This window comes from Onychomys torridus, chromosome 4 (genome assembly GCF_903995425.1).
Source record: "Onychomys torridus chromosome 4, mOncTor1.1, whole genome shotgun sequence".
Taxonomy (NCBI): domain Eukaryota; kingdom Metazoa; phylum Chordata; class Mammalia; order Rodentia; family Cricetidae; genus Onychomys; species Onychomys torridus.
This window is the reverse complement of record NC_050446.1, coordinates 50342730-50370375: the sequence shown is the minus strand read 5'-3', so window position 1 is coordinate 50370375 and position 27646 is coordinate 50342730. Positions and strand designations below refer to the sequence as shown.

General features: G+C 40.0%; 2 protein-coding genes across 5 annotated transcripts in view; one reads left to right on the top strand and one right to left on the bottom strand.

Annotated features, from left to right (window-relative positions):
* The window catches only part of Gpr155 (G protein-coupled receptor 155), a 41937-nt gene extending 21793 nt beyond the window's left edge, over positions 1-20144 (top strand). The window contains exons 9-17 of one of the 2 annotated variants that reach the window (XM_036185016.1): positions 2681-2765; positions 2852-2942; positions 4565-4775; positions 8736-8840; positions 9654-9790; positions 11488-11583; positions 13781-13845; positions 15026-15163; positions 19330-20144. In XM_036185016.1, coding sequence (XP_036040909.1) covers positions 2681-2765; positions 2852-2942; positions 4565-4775; positions 8736-8840; positions 9654-9790; positions 11488-11583; positions 13781-13845; positions 15026-15163; positions 19330-19627 — 1226 coding nt within the window. In that variant the 3' untranslated portion in view covers positions 19628-20144. Of the gene's footprint in view, positions 1-2680; positions 2766-2851; positions 2943-4564; positions 4776-8735; positions 8841-9653; positions 9791-11487; positions 11584-13780; positions 13846-15025; positions 15164-19276 lie in introns of both variants that reach the window. The other variant, XM_036185017.1, reaches the window with a different exon arrangement.
* Positions 20145-23316: 3172 nt separating this feature from the next.
* Scrn3 (secernin 3) overlaps positions 23317-27646 on the bottom strand; it is a 30345-nt gene continuing 26015 nt past the window's right edge. For 2 of the 3 annotated variants that reach the window (XM_036186150.1, XM_036186148.1), the window contains exon 8: positions 23317-24422. In XM_036186150.1, the coding sequence (XP_036042043.1) occupies positions 24252-24422 (171 nt within the window). In that variant the 3' untranslated portion in view covers positions 23317-24251. Of the gene's footprint in view, positions 24423-25933; positions 26993-27646 lie in introns of those variants that run through there. The other variant, XM_036186151.1, reaches the window with a different exon arrangement.

Here is a 27646-nt window from a genome sequence, read left to right as displayed (position 1 = left end):
AAAAATGACAAAATGTGTAAGCTAACATTGCTGTTTTGAAATGTAACATTCATTTAGAAGCAGACATTCTGGTATGTTTGTGAAAAGTACTGTCTGGTTTGGTTGTCTTTGTGCTTATATCACAAATTTGGAATTATAAAATGGTACAAGAAGGGAAATGGTACAGTGGTTAATAAGCAAGGGCCAGGAAGTGACCGTTGGGAAGACCTTTGGTTTCACGCCCTGAGGATCAAGCTGGTCCCATCTAAGTCCTTGGCCTTTTGAAATGAGGCAGTAATGTGGAGAGGAATTACAGAATGACAAATTCACAAACATCTTCGAGGCAAATATCTCTGTCATAGCATGTGACTTGTCATGAGATGTCACATTAAAGGAACCTAGAGACTGTAATTCCAAATATAGGTGGCCCAAGCTGATCTCTGTACTTAAGTTTATTCAGGTGGAATTTGTAATAAGAGTGAGAGAGTAGCCCTATCTCCAAACCCTTCAAACATGCATGCGGAGATCTGTCTAAAGCATTCATGAGTTCACTGGTTCAATAAAGGCATCCTGTGATCATCAGATTATTGAAAATATAGCATGATTTTATGGTTCAGTTGCCAAAGGCTAGGCTTACACCAAAAAGACAAAATTACAGACACATTCCGTGTATTTTAAAATTTCAAGTTCCATCATTCTCAGATTGGTTTACAAACCACCTTCACCATTTCTGTCCCATCTGCACAACCACTTACTTTATTTCTCCTTTAAAATCAATTGCTTTTTTGTTTTTTGTGTTTGTTTGTTTGTTTTGTTTTGTTTTTTCAAGACAGGGTTTCTCTGTGTAATTTCGGTGCCTGTCCTGGATCTCACTCTGTAGACCAGTCTGGCCTCGAACACACAGAGATCCGCCTGGATCTGCCTTCCAAGTGCTGGGATTAAAGGCGTGTGCCACCACTGCCCGGCTAATCAGTTGCTAGCACATCCGATAAACCCAATACCAGTGATGCCAGGCTTCACTCGCTAATCAAACAATTTCAAATGTACATTGAATATATAAATAGTCCATTTCTATACCTTTTTTCTGGTCCAGTTTAAATATTTCATTTTGCAAATTATGAAAGCAAGTCCAAAGACCTGCTAGTACCAGCTGTCATTGCACAGCTCTGGTTCTTCACAGAATGAGAAGATCTGAATTTCGGAGTGCCAAACCCTTCTCAAGGACCTCAGTATCTGTTTATGTTAACTCTAGTTTAAAGTGTTAATTATCATGCCCATTTATGTTCACTCTAACTTAAAGTGTTAGTTATTAGAAAGGATCTTATTTTGCTAATGTAGATTACACCTTGAAATGTAAAGTGGAACTCTGCTCCCTGTTTTTTGTTTGTTTGTTTGTTTGTTTTTTAGGTTAGCTTCAGTTACTTACACATATGGGGTTATGATCTGGTTATCTCACTGCCTTTCTTTCTTCATACTCCTAGAGTCTTCATTTAACTGTAAATTGTGACATCATCACCTGGCCTTCACTTGGCTCAAACTTAATATATAAAGTGAAATCTAAGTGCTGACTGATGAGACTACCTAACTGTAAGGTGGACACTAGGTGATTATCATTGAAAATATGCCAAATAGACTGAAAATTTCTTATAGACATATTCTTTCCAGACCCTGAAAATACACCGTAGGAACTCCAGGACAGTTTCAGAACTTCTCATGCTCCTCAGAAGGCTGGGTTTCTACACCACTCTACCCTCTGCTGTGTGGCTTGGGCAAGCCCTTGTTTCTTCCATACCTATGAAATTAAAGTGTTAATTGGAAACGGAGATTCCTTCCCTACGGTACTCAGATTCTGTAGCCCTGTGGAGTTTATTAAGTGCCGCATGTATAAGTGACAGTGCCAGGCATAAGGAAAATTCAAGAACTTGAAAACAAGCTGGTGTCATGGCGCCTGTCTTGTTTCGCACTCAGAAGGCTGAGGCAGGAGGATCGAGAGTGTAAGGACAGCTGAGCTACATAGCAACCCAGTCTGACGAAACAAGCCAAACCAAACCAAAAAATAACAACAAAAATTCTTGAAATAGTTAGGTCTGTATTATGTTTGTAGCACATTTGTATTAAGTTTGTATCATATTTATATGACGCTTCAGTCCTACATTTGAGGCATTTCCCAAAACCTAACCTGGCTAAGAACTATAGATACTTCTTAGCACCAACAAAATGGAGTCACTCTTGGAAATGTTCTGTATACCGTTAACTTTTCCAACTCTACTAAATTCTAATCAAATAAATGAAAAAAAAAAAAGAAATAAAAAACCACTATGCCTTTGAAAAGAAATCCTTCAGTAAAACAAGGTTTGAGAAAAGAAAGATTCTAGGAAGAGAAACAAAAGTATTTTTAATTTAGAAAAATGGCTTCAAACAACAATTATTTATCAGGAGGAAAATTGGGAGCAAAACCCAGACTACTATTTAAAAAAACAGCATGGCGGTGCACACTTGTAACCCTGGGACTTGGGACGTGGAGGATGGGTGTGAGGAGGAGTTCAGTTGGTACCTGATACCCAAACCAGCCAAAGCCACAAAGCAAAAGGCAAAGTGGACCACCAGGATACCAAAGTCAGCAGGGCATTTTACAAAGTGCAGTGTTGCCACTGTGCAGTGTCAAGGGCAATCATTTACAGTCCTGTTCTCTTGATTCCAGGCCTTCTAGCCGTTTCTTTGTTTCTTCTGAAAAAGCGTGAGAGCATGCAGATCCCCGTGGGAATCATCATAATATCCGGCTGGGGGTAAGTGGCCTTTTTCTGTTTTCTTACAGGCTCCCCCACACAGCCATGTTCATTCACGCTTTCTTTCTCAATGACTCTGGTTACAGGATCCCTGCTCTCCTTGTTGGTGTGCTTTTGGTAACTGGGAAACACAACGGAGACAGCATTGACTCTGCCTTCTTTTATGGAAAAGAGCAGGTGGGAAGAGTTTATTGGCAGTTCCCGTCTTAAGAATCTCTTTTTAGCTAGTTTATGTACCTTGATGTTCTTATATTAAAATTAAATTGAAAAAAATATATATTATTTTTATTTATTTATTTTTGCTTTTTTGAGACAGGGTTTCTCTGTGTGGCTTTGGAGCCTTTCCTGGAACTCACTTTGTAGCCCAGGCTGGCCTTGAACTCACAGAGATCCTCCTGAGTGGTAGGATTAAAGGCATGTGCCACCACCACCCAGCATATATTTTAATTTATTGTATAGGACACTGGTGATTTTATAACATGGTATGACACTTCAAGATATAAACATTTTTAGCTGAAGATTTCTAAATGCTTATAACTTGATTTTTAAAAATTTTGTTTTTTTAAAGATTTATTTATTTTTATTTTGTGTATGAGTGTTTTGCCTGAATGTACATACATATACAATGCGTGTGCAGAAACTGTGGGGGCCAGCAGAGGGAATTGGATCCCCTAGAACTGGAGTTATAGACTGTTCCGAGTTGCCATATGGATTCTAGGAATCCAACCCAGCCAGGACCTTTGTAGGAGCAGAAAGTGCTCTTAACTACTGAGCTATCTATCTAGCCCCTTAATTGATTTTCATTAAGATACATTATGAGCTATGTTTTCTCTGCTGAAGGGAAAAGAAAAGTAAACAGCTTGGCAGTAGATGTCAAATATGTTACTCTTATGAGAGGTACAAATTCCAGATCAAAGTGTATTTGAGCAAAGCGTACTTGCAAAGCTATAGACCAGGAGGCTTATGGAACTTATGGATTCTTCAGGGGTAGGATCCACCAGCATATGTTTTAAAAAACTTCCACCAAAGATTCTTAATTCTTACCTTTTGTTTTATAATTTCAAACTTAATTTAGTTTTGTGAGAATAAACAGGATTATATATAAAAAGGACTTACACTAATACATCCAGCTGGTGCTCCTAAATGTTAGCTATAATTTTTATAATCATTAATATGAGCAAGGCTCCATTCACTGAAGTGTGGTTGAACTACATGCAGCATTTAGAAGTAAATAAAGAGTCTGTAAGAAACCATTTGGTTACTTAAAGGAAACCAATGGCTGTATTGTTAATCATTTGCTGTACATGAAACATCTAAGGAGCCTGTATGATTAAAGACAAACCATGATTTATTTACAATTAAATCACATTCCTTCCATACTCCTACCCCTTTTAAAGAAACATTGTCCTGTAGTATTTAAAGCTATGTCGGGGGAGGGATCTTTGGTTGGTATGTAAAATGAATAAAAATTTTTTAATAAAAAAGCTATTTAGATATATTTTCTATCAAAAAGTGTTTTTTTAATTTTAAATGATTTATTTTTTTGTTTTATATGCATTGGTATTTTGCCTGCATGATATGTTGGTGTGTGGGTGTCAGATCTTCTGGAACTGGAATTACAGGCAGGTAGGAGCTGTCATGTGGGTGCTGGGAACTGAACCCAGGTCCTCTGGAAGAGCAGCCAGTGTTCTTAACCACAGAGCCATCTCTCCAAAAAAGTTTTCTTAAACCTACTGTACTAAGATTATTAAGATAAGAGTGTAAAAACTGGCCTAACATCTTTTTTCTGATACTGGCAGATGATCACCACAGCAGTCACCCTGTTCTGCAGCATTCTGATGGCTGGTGTGTCACTCATGTGCATGAACCGTACCACCCAAGCTGGTCACTATGAAGGTTTCGGCCAATCTCAGAACCACAAACCAGTAGAGCCTGGAAGCACTGCATTTGAGGAGAGCCCAGCACCAGCAAATGAGCCAGAACTCTTTACAAGTTCTATCCCAGAAACAAGTATGAGCTCTACATACACATAATTTTATTTGATTCTTCAAAACAGGCTTTCACTGTGTAGCCCTGGCTGTCCTGGAACTCACTCTGTAGACCAGGCTGGCCTAGACCTCACAGAGATCTGCCTGCTTCTGCCTCCTGAGTGCTGGGATTAAAGGCGTGTACCACCACTGCCCAGCTGCCCTACATATATTTGGAAACAAACAGTCACATGTATCCTAGATGTTTTTGCTCAATATAAATTCATTATAGTACTCTGAATATTATAGGTATTTGTCAGTTGAACAACGTGATTAATTCTATTAGAACTTCATTCCTCTAGCACATGAATCTGAGATTAATGTTTTGTTGAATTCTAAGACTTCTGAGTGAGTTGGTTAGTTGGTTGTTTGGTTGGCTGGCTGGCTGTTTGAAACAGGGTCTTATTCTGTATCCAAGGCTAGCCTCAAACTGTTGATCCTCTTGCCTAAGCCCCCTGAGTGCTGGGAGGACAGTCCTGAGCCGCTGTGCCAGCTTTCAGTGCTGGGCACTGAACTCAATCTCACACACACTCTGCAAGTGTTCTTCCTCTAGGCCCCCAGCTTTGACCTGAGAATTTTGGCAGAAGTGGAAGGAAAGGAAGGTCTTTCCTAGGAAACTAAACACACACATTTCCGACTTTAGCAACATTTCATCAGGCAAGTGCCATCAATAAGATGAATTTTAAGGAGAGGCCTAACTGAATTTAAGGTTAATCATAGAAATTATAAGCCAAGTCAGACTCACCACCTGACTTTTGTATAGTTTCTCAGTTAATTTTTCTTTTACATCTTTAAAAGATTGAAGTTAAGAGATTTTTTTTTTTTTTAATGACTTACAAGTTCTATGAAACTTGCATTTCCCATCCACAGTGTTGTGGAACATAGTCACAACCATTCACTTATGTGTTGTTAGTGGCTGTGTTTGTACTGGAATGTCAGAGTTGAATCATTGCCACAAAGCCCAAATGGCTTTTGTGAAAAATGCTTGGTTATTCCATCTTGTAAGTCCATCAGCCTCCAAACCCTTCAGCATCCAGTCTAGCTTATGTGAAATGGCCCAACTGACCTTCCTTCATGGAGCTGTGGTCACACCAGACTCCTGCTGCAGAGCAGGTCAAGACTCTCTAGTCCCCCGAGTCCCTGATTGTCCCTGCTCAACACCTGTTCTTCTGCCTCTCCCTGTGCACTCTTCCTGTGCACACTCCCAGACTCCCCATGCTTTGCCCAGAATGGCTCGTGTGTGGTCTCACGTCACTTCCTGCTGTTGCTGCAAAGCCCTTCAGCCTGGGCCCAATGATGACTTGTGATGACATCATCAGACTTTTATTCTTTCAAGCTCCTTGACCATGTTCCTTTTAAAACGGAAGTTCAATGATGTCTTTACTAAAATGTTAGACTCTGCTTTCCGTAAGCCCCGGGATACTTCTCAGATCATCAACCTCCTTCCCTTCCTCACTTTCTTTGCCCTTTGCAGTTATACTCTAATGGGGTTTGGGGCAGCCCTAGAAGACCCCCACTCCAGGTCACCTGCCCTGCAGTCTTCCTCCAGGGATGTTCTGGATGGTGTCCAAATGCTAACATCTCCGGGAAGCACTAAACAAGGGACTTGAGACCCTCGGGAGACTTTTGCATTTCTCTCTTGCTTGACTTTTAGAAACAGCAAAAACCAGAACCGTAGGCTTTAATCCTGTAGATATTGTCCCCAGCAAGAAAACTAATTTGAATCTACGTTGTAAATGGGGCAGCTAACTACTTTATACGTAGGAAACCTTGGAGTATTCATGCTTTCGTCTCCTTATTTATAATCCTAACTTTGTTGCTGTTTTTGTTTTGTTTTGTTTTTGTGGGACTGACATTGAACCCAGGGCCTCATGAATGCTAGGGGAGAGCTCTCCCCTTGAGCTGTATCCACAGCCTCCTCCCTCATCTCACTGTTTCATAACTGCTGTTGTTTATTTGGCCCACTCTCCTGTAAATACCATTTCTGATTTGTCTTTATAGCCTCAGTTCCTAGTGAGATATCAGGCTTACTGTACATCCTTAGTAATATTATTTTTATGTGGAGTATAGTTGGGTGGGTGTCATGATTCTCTGACACTATCATGAGGACTCCTGGAGTAAAATATTGCTTAATTACTATTCACTCATGTTCCCAAGGGAAAAGGTTTCAAATCTGTCTGGTTATGTTTTGCCCCTAAATCCTGTTTTATTCTGCTTTATGACAAGTATAAGCACGTAACACCTCAAGTGACCATCCTGGTCTCTTCTGTAGTTTGGTAATTCAATATAGCCCCTCTATCTCTGTTTCTCGTTGCATATTTGTTACAGACCTATGACTTTTGTGTTATAAATAGTGTGAAATTAGGGTTACATTTTATTATGTGATCAAGAGTCTAGCTAATGTGGCTGGAGAGATGGCTCAGTGATTAAGAACACTTGCTGCTCCTGCAGTGGGCCTGGACTCAGTACCCAGTGCCTACATGGTGGCTCACATTCCAGGTCCAGTGCATCAGATGCCCCCTTCTGGCCTCCTTGGACACCAGGCATACACATGGTACACATACATACATGTAGGCAAAACAGTCATGCACATAAAGCAGAAATATATAAATCTTAAAACAAATAAATCTTGAAAATAAATAAAAACAGTATGTTTAACAAAAAAAGTTTGTCTAATAAAGAGAAAGCTGATGACTTCTGATAAGCCCTTATATTTGAAGGAGGAAACTGCAGCATAGTTTTCTACAGAGGCCATAATTGCTTATTTATGTACACATTTGTGTGTGCAGGTATTCATTCCTTGTAGGTATGTTATTGGAATACGCTGGCCTTACATGTTTTCTTCATTTTTATATTTTTTTGGGTAGTTTCATTATTTAAACCTCCACATTTCTGAAGAGATCTGGATAAGATAATTTATTTTCTTTTCTGTTATTCTGTGGTTCTGTTTTTAACCTTGAGGTGGCATTATTATCTTAAAATTCAAAAGACATTTGTAATGGCTTATAGATAATAGCTTTTGTACTTTGAAATCCTTTTGTTTTTAAGACTATCACAGGAGAACTTAAGTACATTATCAATGAGAGGTTAAGCCCAAGTATTAATCATTTTTCTAGCATGTACATTTTAATAGTTTACCACTGAAGTTATAATTCTATTCATATTGCAATCCATGTCAGGAAGCACCATCCCTATATAACTGTAAAAAAAAAAAATTAAAGCCCACTGTGTGCAGTTATCAGAGGAAATAAACAAATATATAAATAAGTAAATACAGAGGAAAATTACAGCTCTGCAGCATGTCTCACTATGACTTGCGCAGAGCAGCCTGCCTATGAGCCAGCTGGAGATTCAGCCGTGTGTGCTTGTAGAGAAGAGTAGAGTACTGCTTCATCCGAATCTTCCAGACTCCTGAGGTAGATGAGTTTGAAAGAGTGACTGCAGAGATAAGCCTGGAAGAGGATTCTATCAGCCAAGCCCAGACGGGGGCTTCCAACTGACTGGAAAGCATTATCCATAAAGAAGGAATGCTTTATGTCCAATCACTGGGGCAGGCAGACAGCAAGTCCAAGTCACAGGCAGCTTTTATTGAGGCCACCATTGGTCATCGGCAGGGCAGTTGTATTTATGAACGTGATGAATGAAGTCTTGTTTTAGGAAATGGTTGGATTCTTAGTTTCTGAAGTACAGTGTCTCCAGAAAGCAGCCTGGATAAAAGCCTTTCTCTCTGTCTCATACAGTGAGGGGACAGCATAAGAAGCTGATCATTTGTCTGACACCGTTTCATTGCTCACCTCTGTATAGGCACACCTAGATATGTACCTGTATAGAAAATGTCTCCACGGAGACAACCTGAGTGACTTGAACATGGCTTGGCATCTTTTGAACTTGGACATTTCTGTTGTGGTTGGGCCCCCCTTCACATCCTATTTCCTATGTCTAGGTTGCTGTTCCTGCTCCTTGGGAAATGGTGACGTACACTGTCCATCAATAGAGCCAGTAACAACGGCAAGTGCCAGTGGACCTGTGCCTTCTTCCTTTGAGAAAAGTAAGTGCCCTGGGGCCATGAGGGGAGGCTTAATGGTTAAAAAGAAACCTTTGTATCCTTAAATGTGAAAAGAACACTACACAGGCTTCCTGTTGAAGCTATACACTGTAAAACGTGGCTTGAGAATATGTTTCCGATAAGATGGGGGGCAAGTGATAATAAGATCATAATCATAGAAACAGAACTCATTTTGAAAAAAATAAAATTCTTAAAGGTAGTATTAAAATTGATTTCCCAATAAATCTAACTCACATGTCTGAGGGTGTAGCTCAGTGGTAAGTACTGTTTCATCCTCAACACTTTTAAACCCCAAAACAAAGGTTAATTGAAGTGAGAAATCCAGGAAACCTATTGAATTTTGGCCTTTTTTTCTTCTCTTAAAAGCTGAGACTGTCCCCCTAGCTTTATTTGCTAGGACCAGGACTAATTAATTAGTTAGGCTCTTTATAAAATGCAAGAGGTAACACTACATTTGTTTTGTCAAAATAGAACATAATAGGGTATTTGTGGCTAATGTGGATTTATCACAGATAAAACTATTAATTCAACCTTTAAAATTATATGTAAACTATATGAAGTATGTCTAAGTTGTGCATCATAATTATATACCATAAATTTTGTAGACCCTTGTTAAGAAGGAACTACCGCATACTGCTCGTGCGTCTTCTGAGAGACTCTCCACCGTAACATGAGGGTGTTCTCCAGGGCCACTGACAGTCAGAGCCCAAGTCTTAGCTGAGTGTGCTTCCGTGCTCTTCCTCTTGGGAAGTCCTGGTGGGTGTGGAATATTAAACTCTGCTCACTGTTTTGTAGCGGACCACTGTGTGAGTCACTGTGACTCCCGAAGCTGCATCCTAGCCCAGGAGGAAGAGCAGCACATGCAGACCGGAGACCCTCAGTTGACCCGCCATGTCCTGCTGTGTTTACTGCTCATCATCGGCCTGTTTGCTGTAAAAGCTTCTTCTGCTTCTGTTCCGCGTTATGTCTTTAAACAGTCGGCTGCTCTTGGAGAAACTTCATTGCTACTTTGTAGAAGTATGGTGGCTAGGCCACCTGGATTTTAACATGTGGCTAAATGTTTGAGGCACGAGGATAAGGACAAGGAATGAATCCTTTACTCAGTTGTCCAATCACTCCAGCGGTCTGTTCTTCCTACAGTCACTATTCAGTCTATTCTCTTGAACACAGAATTTGTCAAAACAAAGTATTTCCGTGATATATGTAGGACTGCTTACTCCTGACAGTGGACAAATACCTAAATTAGCTCTCTAAAGATATTTTTCAAATAAACTTTTAAAATAATTTTTAGGGCCTAGAGAGATGGCTCAAGAGTTAAGAGCACTTGCTGCTCTTGCAGAGGACAAAAGATTCTCATCATCTATAACCACTACCTATAACTACAGTTCCAGGGGATCTGACACCCTCTTCTGGCCTCTGTGGGCACCAGGAAAACACATGCTAACAACATATGTATACACAGGGAAACACTCATACACATGCATCTTTAAAATTTTTTAATTATGAAAATCTTCATACTGTAGAGAACAAGAAAAATATCTATCACACTAATGCCCTCTAATTTTTCTTTTTCATTATTATTTAATTCTTTTGTGCTGGAGATTGAAGCCAGGGCCTCAGGAATGTGAATCACAAGCTTAAGTACTGACCTCTGTCCTCAGCCCTGCCTACTAACTTTTTAGCACACTTTGCATGGTTATAAGTCCACTCAGGCTTCTGTGTTCTTTTTTCCACCCATGTCAAACAAGGCTATTTGACCAAAGTGTTCAAAGCCACTGTTTTTAATTACTTCCCAATAACCACAGAAAAGCAATGTCGTAATTAATTCAAGTTCTTCTTTATTCAAAATGCCCTAATAAACACCTCCGGACATTGTGTTTTCTATTGGTAGATTCCCAAGGTCGAGAACCCTGCATCAAACTCTAGAAGCATTTCTATGACACAGATGTATTCTCTACTGATTCTTTTCCAGAGGGGTAGTGCATATTCATAGAGCCTTCATGCCAGCATAAAATACTGAAGGATTTTCAGTGTTATAATTTATAAGTACAGTACTTAATTTTACTGTGTACATTTCTTTAACTATAGGAGGGTTTTTATTTGTTATCCTCACTTGTGAACTATCATGATCCCTTACGATGCTTCAAGTGTGGCTCCCTAGAGATGGGAGGTGGGCCAAAAGCCTCTGCAGCCGCCTCACACTGGATGCTTATTATATAGCGTAGATTAGCCAGCAACACTTAACGGCCATCTAAGAACAAGAGTCAAAAATCAAGAAGTGCTGCCAGGAACTGCTGCTTAGTGATAGAATTGTTTTCTTGTGTCAAACTAATTTTAAAATCCATCCCGTGTAGGCTAGTCGGCAGTCTTGATCTATTATGTAAGCTTCTGTATTACGGCTCCTGTCTTCTTGCTTCAGAGTTGATCAGAATAGACAGTTTGAGTGGCATCTGTCAAGAGTTAGGTTGAAAGCTCTTATCTGAAAGACAAAGCTTCGACATTCTCTCGGTGTTTTTCCCCTGTAGTCTTTCCCCCTAATTATTAGCTGGAGAAGTTATCATACTGTGCGCTGGATGGGGAGAAATGATTCCCTGCTTCATTTTCAAGTTGCTTTTTCTTCCCTTTACAGAATCTCTCTAGTTGTTTGTGGTGGCTGTTCAATCACGAGACTGGACGACTCTATGTTGAATTACAGTTTTTCTGTGCCGTGTTTAACTTCGGCCAGGTATTTATTTACTGAGAACGAGAGGGTTGTTTTCTTGGGTGAGGTGATTGGGGGGAGGGTGGTGCAGACAGTGTTTTCTTTTACATCAAAGGGTTCAGTTTGTTGATCAGCTGCTGGCATGCATGACAGCTGACAGCTGCTGCCTGTCTCCCCAGAGAGATGAATTATTATATTGGTTGAAGTCATCAGCATGTACGCTGAATGTTTCAACCAGAAATACCGAAGACTTTTTCTGTTTTTTGCTTTGGCATTGAGATGAAGAATGATTTAAGTAGGAACAAGGTGTCCCCACATTTTTCTTAAACTTACGATCTTCCTAACTCACGTTGGAAGATGACCTGCTTCTCTGAGCCTTAGTTTGGCCACTTAACGCTACTAAATATCTCATGTTTTTTGAATGACAGCTACTTAATCAGTATTTTAAAAAAATCATGTCCAGAAACAGTAGTAGTGTTCCTCCAGAGGTTACCCTGTGCCAACCCTTGTTAAGGATTTTATGTTCATTATCTCATGTACATAACAAAGTACCTACAAAATAGATACTATCATTCCCCCTCTCATGTTACTATTAACATTTATATTTAACGTCTGGCATTTAGAAGGCTTTGTGTTTAATCCCTAGCACTGGGACAAAAAGGAGGATATTTAAAGAAAAATAACATTTTAAATTTTGGGAAATAGTTTATATGCAAAAGTTCAAAATTTGATCTTTTCATCAACCTTCTTTTCTTATCTCTTCTTTTTTAGGGTGCTGGGGATTGAGTTTTCACTCTTACATTCTAGGCATACTAGTAACTACACTGAACCACACTGAACCACATCCCCAACTCAAACCCTTACTTTTTGATAGAGAATATCCATGCATAAACTGAATATCAACTTGAAAAATACTGTGTTGGAAATCAGTGCCTATTAAATTTGAAATATTTTGCCATATAAGGTAGTTAAAATTTGTCAGTTTCTGCTCCTACATATTTTTGCCTTCCACTAACCAAAGTGTTTCCTGTTTGTTTTGACATTGTTATTGGAAGAAAACCAGCAAAGTATAAAGGAACACATTATGTAATAAGTTTATTACAGACAAACAGGGGTGCCCCAAAGCCATCTGATACTAGTTTCACTTGTGATACTATTTAAGATCTGACATTACCCAACGATAGGATACTAGGGTGAAAATTCACAGTCCCCCTAAGCATTTTGCATTCAGAAAGCCTACTCCAGATTAAGCCATGTTAGGACAGGAACCAAGCAAGCTCCATTCCACGGGGCTTTGTCAAGAACAGAACTAATGGCAGGAATGTTGCACTTCAAATGCCTACCCACATAGCTTATGTCTCAAGTGGCTCAAAGGCATGAGAAGACACAATCTCACTCCAACCCTACTTTCCTTCTAAGGACTTGATGTAGTGAGATGTTCCCTTCTGACTATTTGTACTTAAGACAACCAAGTCCTTCATGTAACATTTTGTATTTACAAATTTTTAACTATGTGTATGTCTGTCTTATTGATGTGTCTGGGGAAGGTGGGGTATGTGCATGTGAGTACAGTTGCCTGTGGAGGCCAGAAGAGGGCATCAGATCCTCTGGAACTGAGTTACAAGCAATTTTGAGCCACTCAGCATGAGTGTTAGGAACTGAGCTCAGCTTTTCCAGAAGAGTACTATGGACTCCCCACTGCTGGCCCCCACCTGTAGCTTCATGTAACAGGGCATGAAGAACCATGCTTGCAATGCATAAGCCTTTGGGGGACCTTTCATATCTACAACATAATGCTAACTGTATTACAATTAGGTATTATAGCCCTTGTTAATTATATTTCACACACACACACACACACACACACACACACACACACACACATACAAGTTTCAACAGAAAAATAATAAGTACTTGGGCACGCACAGAGAGATTTTCTTTTAAAAAAGAGGGAAACACAAACATGTAGGCTTTAAATGATTTTGTTTTTCTTCAACACTGGCTTTTAGCACCCATCATAATTCCTAGGACAGAATGCTTGGGAAGAGGCAACAAGTGGGGTGTCGTGTGCCTGCCAGCACTGAACTTGAGTCTGCTTTGTCTGCTGAATTTAAAATGTTGCTCTCATCACTATCGGCTGCTTCCTCACACACTAACTGTCTTAATTTCTGTCTTAGGGTTTTATTGTTGAATTCAACCGAATAACTGTTTTCTCTCCTAGGGATTTATTTCCTTTGGAATCTTTGGGTTGGACAAACATTTAATCATCCTACCTTTCAAAAGAAGGTAAATTCAGTTTTGAGAATAAGCCTTTGTACCTAAAGGTGGTGACAAGGCCATTCTATTAAAATACTGATACTTTTATACTTTTGTATCTGCCAGCAGACCATAAATACCACACAAAGGTTATCTGGGAAATCACACATTTGTTGCAGATAATTGCAGAGAAAGTATTGGAAGAAGTATTATAAATCCAGCAATGTAATTTGCATTTTAACAAGAACTGATGGGCACTGACTTCTAGCTATGCTATTAACTACATATAGTCAAATGAAACTTGGAAATGGAGGTAGTAGGTGCTGTATTGCTCATCAAAGTCTACATCTGATTCTTTTTCTCCTTTGACAGTAAGCTTTCCCTTTCTATCCAACTGAGCGTTTACAGAAAATTCAAGAATTCTCTCAATGTGGGGGTTTTGCTGGCTTCTAGGAAGATTTCTTTTAATGAAGATCAAGGGTTCTTTGTGAAAAATCATAATGTAAAAGTTTCAACATGGGGTGGAAAGAGAGGCAGGGAAAATTCATAGTCACCAGAAGGGCTAATGGAATCAACCTAAGTACTCTATATGAGGAGTGCCAGTCAAGAGTGTCTGCCCTTCACCATCATCATCATCGTCTTCATTCAGACGCCAGTGCTAAGGGTCATCACCATTCCTAAAAGAAAAGTGTAACAGAAAAGCCATTCAGCTTAGTCGCCAAATTCCTAACACCAGCCAAGTCCATTGTCAACAGTTGTCTTGCCTGGATAGACAGAATGACTGTTTGATACTCCAGACCCTGGCGCTGGTTTCTGTGCTACTAATGTCGGAAATGGTGAAATAAGATGCTTATTTCACAAGCTACCTTGGGTGGCTTAGTTTTGGTTTTAGTCTCTAAGGCAGTGTGAGACATCCAGCTTAGTTTCTAAGTTAGGTCTGTGCTTCAAAAAGGTCAAAGACAGGAGTATCTTAGTACAAACTGAAATGGGTCAAACATATCTGTAGAGTGTATAGTGGTCAGGCCCCGCCCCAGCCTGCTCAAAGAGCAGGCATAGAACAGGGAAATTTCTGGTTCAGAGATTAATGACATCTGAGTATTGATGACAGAGCTTTGGAGATGGATTTAGAATAGCTACTTGGTGAGGCAGGTTGGATCTTCTCACACCTGTTTTCTTTAAGAAACAGCTATGATTAAATTTTGGTTTTCAGGCTTGAATTCCTGTGGAACAATAAGGAAACAGCAGAAAACAGAGACTCCCCTGTTTCTGAGGAAATAAAAATGACCTGTCAGCAATTTGTCCATTATCACCGTGACCTGTGCATCCGAAACATCGTCAGAGAAAGAAGGTAAAGCCAGTACGGGGTTCAGAAACATAGATTCCAGATTATTAACATCAGGTTTTAACAAGCTAATAGCTGTGGGTAAGTTTCTAGTTTAAGAAATAAGATATAAAAATGACATATCACTTTGATTTTTACGTTTAATGTCAGGTAGCTTCTGACTTCTGTATAAAATGTGAGCTGTAAAAGGATCCAGTGGGGTAGGGTATTAACATTCTCTTCATGTTGGCCATTAGTGTCTCTCATAAAGCACTGAAAAACACTAGGTTTAGAAGGGATTTTATATTCTCATCTCCTAGTACTATGCCATTTCATGATGCTGTCAAGAGAACGAAATGAAATCTCTCCCTCTTAATTAAGTCTATGATATTTATTTCACCTCCAGTCCTAGTCATTGTTTTGTGACATGATATTTATTCTTCTAATCCCCAAGGTACAGAATGTGCTGCAGCAGGAAATGATGGGCTGAGTAATCAAATATTACAGTGCTGATAGTTTTAGTTATCAAGAAAGAGGAAATAAAACAAAGCAAAAAAATAAGGAACCTAATACCTTTATGTGTATTTCTAAAAATGTGGAGATTACTATTCAAGATGGTTCATTTCTAAGGACCCTGACACTATGCTCAACATGCATGCCATTAACAATCAGAAGAATATAGCCTGGTCGAGGAAGTGGGAAGGGGACTCTCCGAGTGTTAATACTAGAACTTCTGAGCTGGTACTTCTTGGCAAGTTCAGTTCTCAAAACCTCACATTTCCTTTCCTTTAAAAAAAAAAAAAAAAAGTCCTCCTTGGGGGCCTGGAGAGATGGCTCAGCATTTGAAAGTTCTTGTTCTTACAGAGCCCCAGCCTCTCGGTTTCCAGCACCACATGGTGGCTCACAACCTTCTTCTGTAAGTCCAGTTTCAGGGGATCTGACTCCCACTACTGGCCTCCTTGGGCACCAGGCATGCACATGGTGCACATAAATACACAGGCAAAACACTCACACACATAAAGTAATAATAAATATACCACAGAGAAAAATCTTACTTTGATGGCCAAATGTCTGTGATGAGCCTTGCCCAATTAATGACTATGATAAACTCTGGAGAAAAGTGATTTTTCTACCTTGAAAGGCTAAGCACAATTTCAGGATACTGCCTATGGATAGTTTGAACAATTTAACGTTGCTTTAAAATTTTCTTTGGAGAAAATCCACATTTCTCTCAGGTTTCTGTGCTTGCCAACTGTCAGGAAGCAGAACTCTTAGTATTTGCTGAGCTACCAGGTCCCAGATGGCTGAATGGACGCCAGCTGGTATAAAACAGCTGATTCCTGCTCCTTTCCAGATCTGCAGCCTGTCCCATGTCACATTCTCTGACACTCTGTACTATTGCTGAGGCTCTTGGGACAGCTGCCTGATCACAGCAATCAGGAAACAAATATCTTCAGTTACTGACTGGGACAGAAGGTATCACCTCTATATCAAAAAGACCCAGACAGTAACATTGATGTTTTAGAGATTAGAGAACAATTTTATGTTATTAACTTTTTTCTAATTCTTATATGTGAAACTTGGTATTTATGGTAAAATGCTTGAATTTTTTCACACCCATTTGTCATTTCATCCTGCTCTTCACCTCTACTTCCTGTTGTCAAGCACTTCAGATTTCACAGCTTGATTGATGCTTGTGGAGGTTCTTGCTATCTAGTGCACATTTGTGAGAAAATGTTCATAATTCATGTAATTGGTTCTCTTGTTTTGCATTTCTTTCTCTTTATCTGCTCATACTTAAGCACTCCAAATTTGCATTAGGAAGACAAATATTAAACAATCTAGAAGCAAATAAAAATCAAAGCATGCTTCCTAAAGATTGATTTTTATTATTTTATGAATGTGCATGTGTCTGTGTGCATGCCTATGGAGGTCAGAAGAGGGTGTCAGATCCCCTTGAGCTGGAGTTACAGGCAGTTCTGAGCTGTCTGATGTAGATGCTGGGAACTGCACTGGGAGCCTCTGGAAGAACACTGAGTCCTAACCACTGAGTCACCTCTCCCCCCTCAAAGCACACTTTTAAAATCTTGGGTCTGCTGTAGGGCAGATTTCACTTGTTTGCTCCAATTCCTAATGAAGCAAATGATTATACTGGCTACTGAGGGAAAGAGACTGCAGGTATTATAAGCTGAACATGAAAGTTTGATTTCAGCAAGTTAATAAAACAATAGAACAAAAAGAAGGTTTTTGTTTTGTTGGGGTTTTTTTGTTTTTTGTTTTTGTTTTTGTTTTTTGAGCTGACGATCGAACCCAGGCCCTTGTGCTTGCTAGGCAAGCGCTCTACCACTGAGCTAAATCCCCAACCCTTTTTTGGGGGGGGATTTTTTGGGGGGGGGGTTCGAGACAGGGTTTCTTTGTGTAGCTTTTCGCCTTTCCTGGAACTCGCTCTGTAGACCAGGCTAGCCTCGAACTCATAGAGATCACCTGCCTCTGCCTCCTGAGTGCTGGGATTAAAGGCGTGAGCCACCAACACCTGGCTTTTTTTGGTTTTTCGAAACAGGGTTTCTCTGTAGCTTTGGAGTCTGTCCTGGACTAGCTCTGTAGATCAGGCTGGCCTTGAACTCACAGAGATCCACCTGCCTCTGCCTCCCAAATGCTGGAATTACAGGCGTGCGCCACCACCACCCGGCCAAAAAAGTTTTATTTTTGTTCTTTGAGAGGGAATCTCCTCATGTAACTGCTGTCTCAACCTCTCAGGAGCTGGAATTACAGGCATGCACCACAGACAACTGTAACAGTTCCACACTAGTTGTCTGTAGACAGGTACAAGGCCACACTGGGAGCCGTGGCAGTCAGTGAAGTGCCTGCCACACAAGCACAGGGGCCTGAGTTGGGTCTTTAAAACCCAAGAGAGAGCGGGACTAGTGGCGTGTGCCTGTCAGCTCAGGCCTGGTGGGAGAGAGAGCAGCCACATCCATGAGCTTAAGGTCAGTGAGACTCGGTCTGAACAAAGAGGGAGAGCCATGGAGGAAAGACACAGACCGTGACCTCAGACTCCCACATACATGTGCACACATTATGTTCATGCAAGTACACATAATACACACAGGCCATGCTGCTATTCCAAGATACTTCTGGGGGTTTAGAGAGACATAATACACACAGGCCATGCTGCTATTCCAAGATACTTCTGGGGGTTTAGAGAGACGGCTCAGCAGTTAAAGCATACTGGTAGCTCTTCCAGAGGATCTGGGTTTGATTCCACATGGCAGCTCACAACTCCAGTTCCAAGGGATCTGATGCCCTCTTCTGGCCTTGGGTACTGCATGCACATGGTGTCCACCAGACATAAATGCAGGTAAAACTCCCATACACATAAAAATATATAAATAAAAATTTAAAAACTATTGTCAAAAATTGTCTTAATCCACGCTGCTCAATATAGAATCCACCTGCCATACATAGCTTTTTAAATTCTTGAAAATTAAACCAAGTTTTAAAAAAAAAGAAAGAAAGAAAGAAAGAAAGAAAGAAAGAAAGAAAGAAAGAAAGAAAGAAAAACTTCTTCGGGGCTAGGGAAACGGCTTAGTAGACAGAGTGCTTGCCTTACAAGCATGAGGACTAGATTTTGGATCTCCAGAACCCACATAAAAGCTGGGCAGGTGGGGTGGCTTGCCGGTCACCCCAGCAGGAGGTCGACAGGCAGGGGATCTGTCTGGGGCGTCTGGCAAGCCAGACTAGCTGGAATGGGCAAGCTCCAGGTCCAGTAAGACGCTGCCTCAGTAAATGAAGTGGGGAGGAATCAGTCAGCCATTGTCAACCTCAGGCTTCCACATGTACGTGTACATACGCGTACCCCACACACAATACATTCAGACATGCACAAACATAGAGAGACACATGCCACACATACACACGTGCTCCCTCCAGGAAGAATTTTTCTCAGGCAATACACTTATCTATGCCGTTTTAAAAAAGTGTTTGTTTTCACAAGCATTACTGGCATGTTTTTGTTTTTTTTTTCTCCAGAGTCTTTCTAGGGTCAGGAAAGGTCACAAATCCTTCATTTCTCCCCTGCTCTCAACTATCAGTCTTTCCTCATTCCCTGTATGTTTTCTTTGCTCATCCTCTGTCATGCAGTGCCGATACCAGAGTTACAGAACATATGGCTGAATCATTCCTTTGACACACAGGTGTGGCACAAAGACTTCTGCTGGCACCTTCTGTGGCTGTGACCTGGTGAACTGGCTAATTGAAGTGGGCCTCGCCTCTGACCGTGGTGAAGCTGTGATCTACGGAGACCGGCTGGTACAGGGGGGCGTCATCCAACACATCACCAACGATTATGAATTCCGGGACGAGTATTTGTTTTACAGATTCCTTCAGAAGAGCCCTGAACAGAGTCCTGCCGCTGCTGTGAGCAGCCCCCAACAGGAAAGCTATAAAGAAATTGGCCACTCATCTCCATCCTCACTTTCCCCTAAGACTTAAACTGTGAAGGCGAGAACCCCACGTGGAATCGTACCCTCTAGGCTCACTGGCACTTTTAGCTGTGGGGCCTCGGGCAGGTTACCTTTCTGAGCCTCCGTCACCTCGCCTGCAAAGGGCAAATGCATTCCTACCCCGTACTGACCTGCTCTAACCTTATGTGCATGTAAAGCACATGGAAAACTGACGAGGGGAAGCCTAGAGTTCTGATACTGAAGACAGTAATTGCTATAGGTGCCACTATCGTCCCGATATTTGAAAATCATTTCTTTCTGCAACTGTTTGTTATAATTTCAAAGTCAGTATCTAACTGGCTGTTATTTTTAAATTGCCAAAGTTGGCAGGCTTGCTGCTCTAAAAATGAACCCTAAGACAACTTTACACTTACCGATAACACTTCTCCCAACAGATTTTTATTGTTTCTAGTAAAAGGTTTTATTGTTCTTTCCACTTCTTTGACAAATACTACCCATTTAAAAATTAAAACTTCTGTTTTATTTTTTGGGTAAGGTCTCATGTAGCCCAGGCTGGCCTCAAATTCCCTATGTAGCCATGGATGGCTTTGAACTCCTGATCTTCCTGTCTCTGTCTCCTGAGTTCAGGGCTTATTGGTATGTGCCACCATGCCTGGCTAACCCCACTATTTTTTAAAAGTAATTTTTAAATTTATTTTTGATAAAACACCGATTTTAAAGCTTTGTCTTATCTTCTATCTAAAGTACTAATGTGTGCCAATAAGAAGAGACTAAGAACATTAATAGTATCTCTATATTCTCAAGTTAAAAATTTAAGTAATTTGAGCATGTTCATTCAAATGTTATCAAAAGTATTGCCATGACATGACTATTTCTGGCACTTTCAAAGTATCCTGTTGTAGAAGGGAAAATCTCTTATTCCCTGCATTGACAAAGTGCATAGTCAGAAATTTCCAATTATAAACCTAGCATCTTACCTGTAGAATTTAGTCCTTAAATGTGCCCAGGTCTAAAAATTTGTAAGTTTAAAATTTACCAAAAGTTGCTTAGTCCACTAAGACCTTTTTTAAAAAACGACTCGAACTAGACAGCTCATGAGCAGCAGGAAGTCTGGAGGCTGGTAGTGCAAGATCAAGGCGGCACACTCAGCGGCTGGTGAGGCCCTGGTTCAGGTTCTCAGATGGTGCCACACGTGGTGGAGGGAAGGCTCTGGTCTCTTTACCCCTAGAAGGGCACATCCCATCTCAACACCTCTTCTGTCACGAGGCAGTCTTCTCCAAGGCCACCACGCTGCGGCTAGGTTTGGACACCGAGCTTATAACACCTTCAGATGAAGCTTTACCTTCAGATAGTTTGCACGTCCTTTGAACAGCCAGTTAACAGTTAGATGTCAGTGATGGTTTAATTTATTTTAAACGTTATTTATCTCATAGTGTTTAATATGTAAAAGCCACCTAGAAAATTATTTATGGGGTTAGTACCCTGACCCTTTTAATGTAGCAAATACATAATTGGGGGAAAAAAACTTGCATGGAAGCCTAGTATATTTAAAAAGAAATGATAGTTATGTTCTGATCGTGGAACTAGGGTGTTCTAGGTGGAAGGAAAAGACACGCCCACACTGTCGCTCCTGCTGCCCTCGGCTGTGCAGAAGCACCTGCTCCAGCGGCCTCTGGTGACACAGACAGAACTCACATGCATGAAAGCAACCCAGACCAAGGGCAGGAGTTTGTTTCATTTATGAGCATGCCATGTTAAGTATGCTCTTCCATTTGTACAAGTGGAATCAGAAACATTACTTTCCATGGAAGGTTCTAAAATGAAATCACAGATCAGAGTGATTTGCAGTTTCAGGTGATAAAGGCCTTTAAGGGATGTTTTTAGGATTAAGGGATAAGCTAATTTTATTAAATGAAAATATTTGTATGTTACTTTCTCACTGACAGCACGTTTCTCAATAAAATACTTATTTTAACTTGCATGGTCAACATCTTTTCCTTGAATAATCCAAATAATGCTGACTGTACCACACAAGTCTTGTTTGTAAATTCTCAATGCTTTCTTAAGTCATTTTACTGGGCTATCTCATGATGTCGTGGTTCTGCAGGGTCTGGAGTAACCAGGCTGTCAGTAAACATCTTTTTAAAGTACCTTTTAATAACTGGGCACAAGTGGTCAGGTGACGAGTGACGGGGAAGTGCAGTCCAGGATCATAAAATGTTCTTCAGGAAAAGATGGGCTTTACATTTCTGCAGTCATCTGATGAAAACCTGAAGCAGTCAATTTTGTTGTTGTTTTTTCAAGACAGGTTTCTCTGTGCAGTCCTGACTGTCCTGGAACTCACTCTGTAGACTCGAACTCACAGAGCCACCTGGCTCTGCCTCTTGATGCTGGTATTAAAGATGTAGGCCAGCATTGTAAAAGTACTTTGTAAAATTCTGTTTAGAATTAGTCAGGCGATTGTGGCACATGCTTTTAATCCCAGCACTCAAGAGGCAGAGCCAGGCAGATCTCTTGAGTTCGAGACCAGCCTGGACTACAGAGTGAGTTTCAGGACAGCCAGGGGTACACAGGGAAACCCCATCTCAAAAAAACCCAACCAAGTAATACTTTTACCAAAAAAAAAAACAAAACAAAAACAAAAACAACAACAAAACAACCATCTGTTTCCAAAATTTCTCTGTGTAATTATTTTTAAGGAAATGTATTGAAGACTAATATATAAACTTCTCTTTTCTTCAAAGATCAAACAAACCAAATTTATATAAAATAACTAAGTTTATTTTATTTTTTTTACTCTTACAACAGATGAAATTTAAGGAAACACTAAAATTCCTAAAATATACCCCAAGGCATTAATTACCAACATAAGCATTCACATCAAATATCCTGTTGTATATACACAGTGAAAATCTCTACAAATTAATTCACATATCCTTATAATCCTCGAAGTTTTCTAGGGTTCAGACTTATGAGGCTACCAAGTTATACAGGCCAATTATCCAGCTAATTTATTTAACTTTACATTTCTGTAGAAAGGTCTGTATAAATTCTCTTCACCGTTCTTTAGATGTTCCTTTAATAAATATTATGTAATAGCAAAGCATCCAAACATAACACTGAACAATGGGCCATCATGGGACATCTATTCTACTGTGAAATAGCAAATGTACGATTAATTTGGAGCCACATACAATCCTGAGTATATGGAAGGAAAATGCCTAAGAAACTCATTAGTTAGCAAGGTCTAAGGATGAAAAGAACTCCTTACATAAAAGGGAGGTACATGCAGAGGGTACAGCCATGAGGCCGGAATGTGTACACTGAACACATTTAAGGACTTAAAAGGCCACCACCGTTGAAACAAAAATCAATAACAAATGTGCACTAATATATAAAAGGGGCATAGGAAAATCAACAGCATCTCTCGGTTGGCATTTGCTAAGGAGTGAGGCTTTACCCTAAGAATGAGCTTGAAGAGGTTTTGACTTGAGGGGAGGGAGGGGCTGGAGAGATGGCTCATGGTTAAGAGTCGCTTGTTGTTCTTGCAAAGAACCTGGGTTTGGTCCTCAGTACCCATATGGTGGCTCACAGCCATCTGAAACTCTAGTTGTAGACGATCTCATACCCTCTGAGCGCACCAGGCAAGTGTGTGGTGCACAGACATACATGGAGCAAAACACTCATACACAAAATACAATTTTAAACGCTAAGAAAAATAAAGTGTAGACTCCCTAGTAAAATAAATGAATAATAAATAAAAAGCACCTGATTATAGAATGGGCCAAGATCTAGACACCTCATCAAAGAAGATGTACAAGTGGCAATAAACTTTCAAAATGAAGCTCAGTATCATACGCCATCTGGAACTACAAATTAAAAAGAGAGAAAGTGCGAGGTCGTGGGTTCAATCTCTGTTACCTAAAAAATGATTAGAATGACGAAATTCTAGAACACGGGCAACTGGCCAGGACAGACAATGGGCTGGAGGGGGCAGGAACGGCAGCATTCTGGCAGACAGCTCGGCACTTCCTCACTCACCATAGGATCTACAGTTTCCCCGGTTTTCAGCCAAAATGGGTTGAACACTTAGAACGACACAGCAACTTGCACGTGAATGTTTACTCACAATTGCCAAAGTTTGGAAGCAGCCAAGACGCCCTTTAGTAGTGACACACCCCACAGAAAGGCATTATTGCACGCTAAGAAGAAATAGAGGCATGGTGAAAGCTGTGTGGTGAAGAAGCCAACCTGGAAAGACTGTAAGATTCCATTTACCCAAATAACAAACAGACCAACAGTTCTGAGGGGGTGAGGCATTAGCCTTAGACATTTTTCTAATTCTTCTAAAGCTGGTTAATATTTGCCTAAAGCACAAAAACTCACTTGACATACTTTCCATTGCTTAAAAAGGGGGGGGGGGGCTCTGAGCCTTCTTAATTGAGAAAATGACTTAAGGGCACTACAGAATATAATAAACGCAGCCCATGCATCATGTTAATGTTTCATGCTTGAAATACTGAATACTAATTACTGTGGTTTTAACAGTCAAAATATCACTTAATGTTATGAAGGAATAATCAGATCTACTTAAAGTAGCTTTGTATCATTTATCTGGGCAGTGAGGAAGATTTTTGACTACTTACATATTATTAAGAACTAATATTTGACTGATAAATTTTAATTTCATCTTTCACACATTGAGGAAAGAGATTAACAGTTTTATCCATGTCAAGATGTTTGTTTTGGAGGATTGATTCCATCTCTTCAAACACTTCTTTTTCCAGCTTTCTCATGTGGTCCAACATTGTCTTGCTTTTTTCCTAATTAAAATAATAAAATTAAATACACATACATGAATCTTAACAAAATTCCAAACCACTGCCAAGGTTTGTTTATTTTGGTTATTCTTCTATTCTGTAGATGCAAAAGAAATGAAAAAAGAAAAAAACAATGGTTTTCTTTGGGAAAAAATATCATTGCTGTAGATGCAGTTAATGAACAAATACCAACATTAGTTATTTTTAGCTGAAAATATAAGAACAATCACATAATATTAATAAACAAGAACAGCAACACAGTATTAATAAACAAGAAACTCAGAACAAGACAGGTGGAAATCTGCCTTAACTGTATATGAAGAAGTTTACTGAAAATCAAGACTGGGACGTTTTTGTGGATTGAGCTTGTGTACTTAAAGCTAATTTTATCCGACTAAGGAAATGGGCCTGCAGGTACATCACAGTGGCAGAACGTTTGCCTAGCACTTGGAAAACAAGATAGCAATAAATCCTTCACACTGAGGAAACAAAACAGTTATGTTCAAGAGGAAAAAGAATAAAAAGATAGTTCCCCTTGTTTCAAGGACGTAGGGGTGGTCTCCATGACTCTTGGAGAAAGCAGCATTTTTCCTATGTGTACTGCTGAGGATTGAACTCAGGACCTTGAACATGCTAGGCAAATTCTCTACCTCTGAACCCACGTTTCCAGCCTAAGAAGAAATGGTTTTTAAATAGTTGAAAGGCCATCATCAACTTTGGATGGAGAGGAAGAATAGAACACTGTAAGTCAGCACCACTGCAAACTTCTGAACAATTATGGGATAGAGTGGCACAAAATGATGATTCCTAACATGAAAGTGCATGTGTACCCTCCAGAAGAAGCAATGCATTTTGTAATAATGGGGAAAATAATTTTGTAAATAAACAGTATTTAAATAATTAGCCACTTTTTTGAAAAACAAGCTCAGAATTCTTGCCTTCATGACATATAAAACAGATTCAGGATGGATTATAGAACTAAAGGTTGTTAAAATTTATTTATTTATTTGTGTGCGTTTGTGTGCGTTTGTGTGTGTGTATGTGAATATGCCACCATGCTTTGCCTGGAAGTCAGAGGACAACTTGGAGAAGTTGATTTTTAATTTTTACCATGTATGTCCTAGGGACTGAACCCAAGTCATTAGTCTTAGTGGTAGTGCCTTTACCTGCTGAGCCATTTCAACCGGTTCTAGAGAATTAAACATTTTTTAAAAGCACACATATGTGGGCCAGTAAGATGGCTCAGTGGGTAGAGTGCTTGCCACCAAGGCTGATGACCTGAATTCTATCCCCAGGACCTAAATGGTCAAAGGAGAGAACCAACTCCTGAAAACTGTCCTCTGACTTAACACAGACAGACAGACAGACAGACAGACACACACACATACACACACACATACACACACACTACAGTATATGCATGCCCCATACATATACACAAAAATTAATAAATACTTAAAAACCATATATAAATACAGAAAAATTATTTATTATGAGGAAAAGCAGGTGTTTTGAAGAATGAACCAAAATGCCTTAAGAAAACAACAAATACAATTAAAATGTTTTGACATAAATGTTTAATGTCCGCTAAGTGACATTTGAAAAGTGACATAGGTTGGGGGGTATTCACTATAGTCCTACTGCCTGGACACTGAGCAGGAGAACCACTTACACTCAAGAGTGGGAGGCCATACAGCAAGAGCCTATATATACATTCATTTTTATGGATACACATATTAGTTAATATTCATAGTTTTGCCTCTTGAGGAAAAACAAAAGACCGACTCAAAACCAGTTGAGAAATAAATTCAGGAAAAACAAACAGCTAAGTCACCAAGAAGAAAGTGTGACAGTAAGCATAGATTTGGAGCCTCACTAGAGATGGAGAAGTGTAAACTAGAGCTAGCATATCAGTGACCGTCCCTACAGCACGGAAGTGATACTCAGAGAGGCAGAAGTGGAGCCCAGCTCTGGGCACTTCCCTCAGATTCCACTGTCCGCCACTACTTTATGATGTCAGCCAATCATGTTCGTTAGAGGCTAATCCAGTAATAGCTTTTAAACCAATTTAGCTCAGTTGACCAGATGTTTAAGACTGTCAAAACACCTACCTCCTAGAAGCAGTTTTATGGGGGAAAAGCTGCAGACATGCAGCTCCCATGAGCAAGGAAGGATTTGTGGAGGTGGATCAAGGGACCAGACAGACACTCCTGCAAGTGTTGCTAAGGAGAATGAACAGAAGCACAAAGGTTGGACGGCCTGTAGTCTCAGTGGCTTTGGAGATGAGGCAAGATGACCATAAATTCAAGCTCTGCCTGAGTTGTAGAGAGACTTCAAGACCAGTCTGGGCAACTTAAGGAGCCCTTGGCTCAGAAAGTACAAAGAAGGTTGGGGACAGCTTAGTGGTGGAAAGGACAGCCAACAGGTAGTAGGGACCCACCAGAAACATACAAGATAGCTGATCATTGTATGGGGAGGAGGGGCAGGTGTGTGTGACTGGATGTCTGGCTTTAGATAGTCCTTCCATTTCCTTTTTAATCATTTCTTTCTCTCCAGAGTTAGGAGGGAAAAGGCTAGGGAGAAATGAAGAGGTATATTTAAAATTATCTATCTGTTCCACAAAACAAATACTTGTCTATTTCTAGACATGCTATTTCAAGTAATATATTACTTTCCTAAAATGCTTCAAGTTTTAAAATAATGAGCATCTATTATTCTTGTAACAGAAAAAAAACTAAACTAAAACAAAACAACAACAAAACACTAGCTGGGCATGGCAGCACACACCTTTAAACCCAGCACTTGGGAAGCAGAGGCAGGTGGATCCTTGTGAGTTCAAGGCCAGCTTGGTCTACACTGCAAATTCCAGGCTAGTCAGGAATATACAGTGAGACCCTGTCTCCAAACTAAACAATAAACCAAAACCCAAACAAAAAAACCCAGCTCATTATTTTCAGTCTGCAAAATCTTAATCACTATTTTGTTTTTTGGCAGTGCAAGGTATTGGATCTGGGGACTTAGACACACCACATAAGCACTCTCTCACTAACCTACAGCCCCTTAATTCATTTTCAATTCTAACATGGGGCTGCAGGATTCAGAACGTTATAGAGAAAGACCAGGTTAACTGTCCTTTAGAGACTTTTCTGGTGTGGAATATGTACTGAGCAAACTATGCAACTTTACTGGGTTTCAGAATCTTTATCAGAATAATATCTTCCCCATAT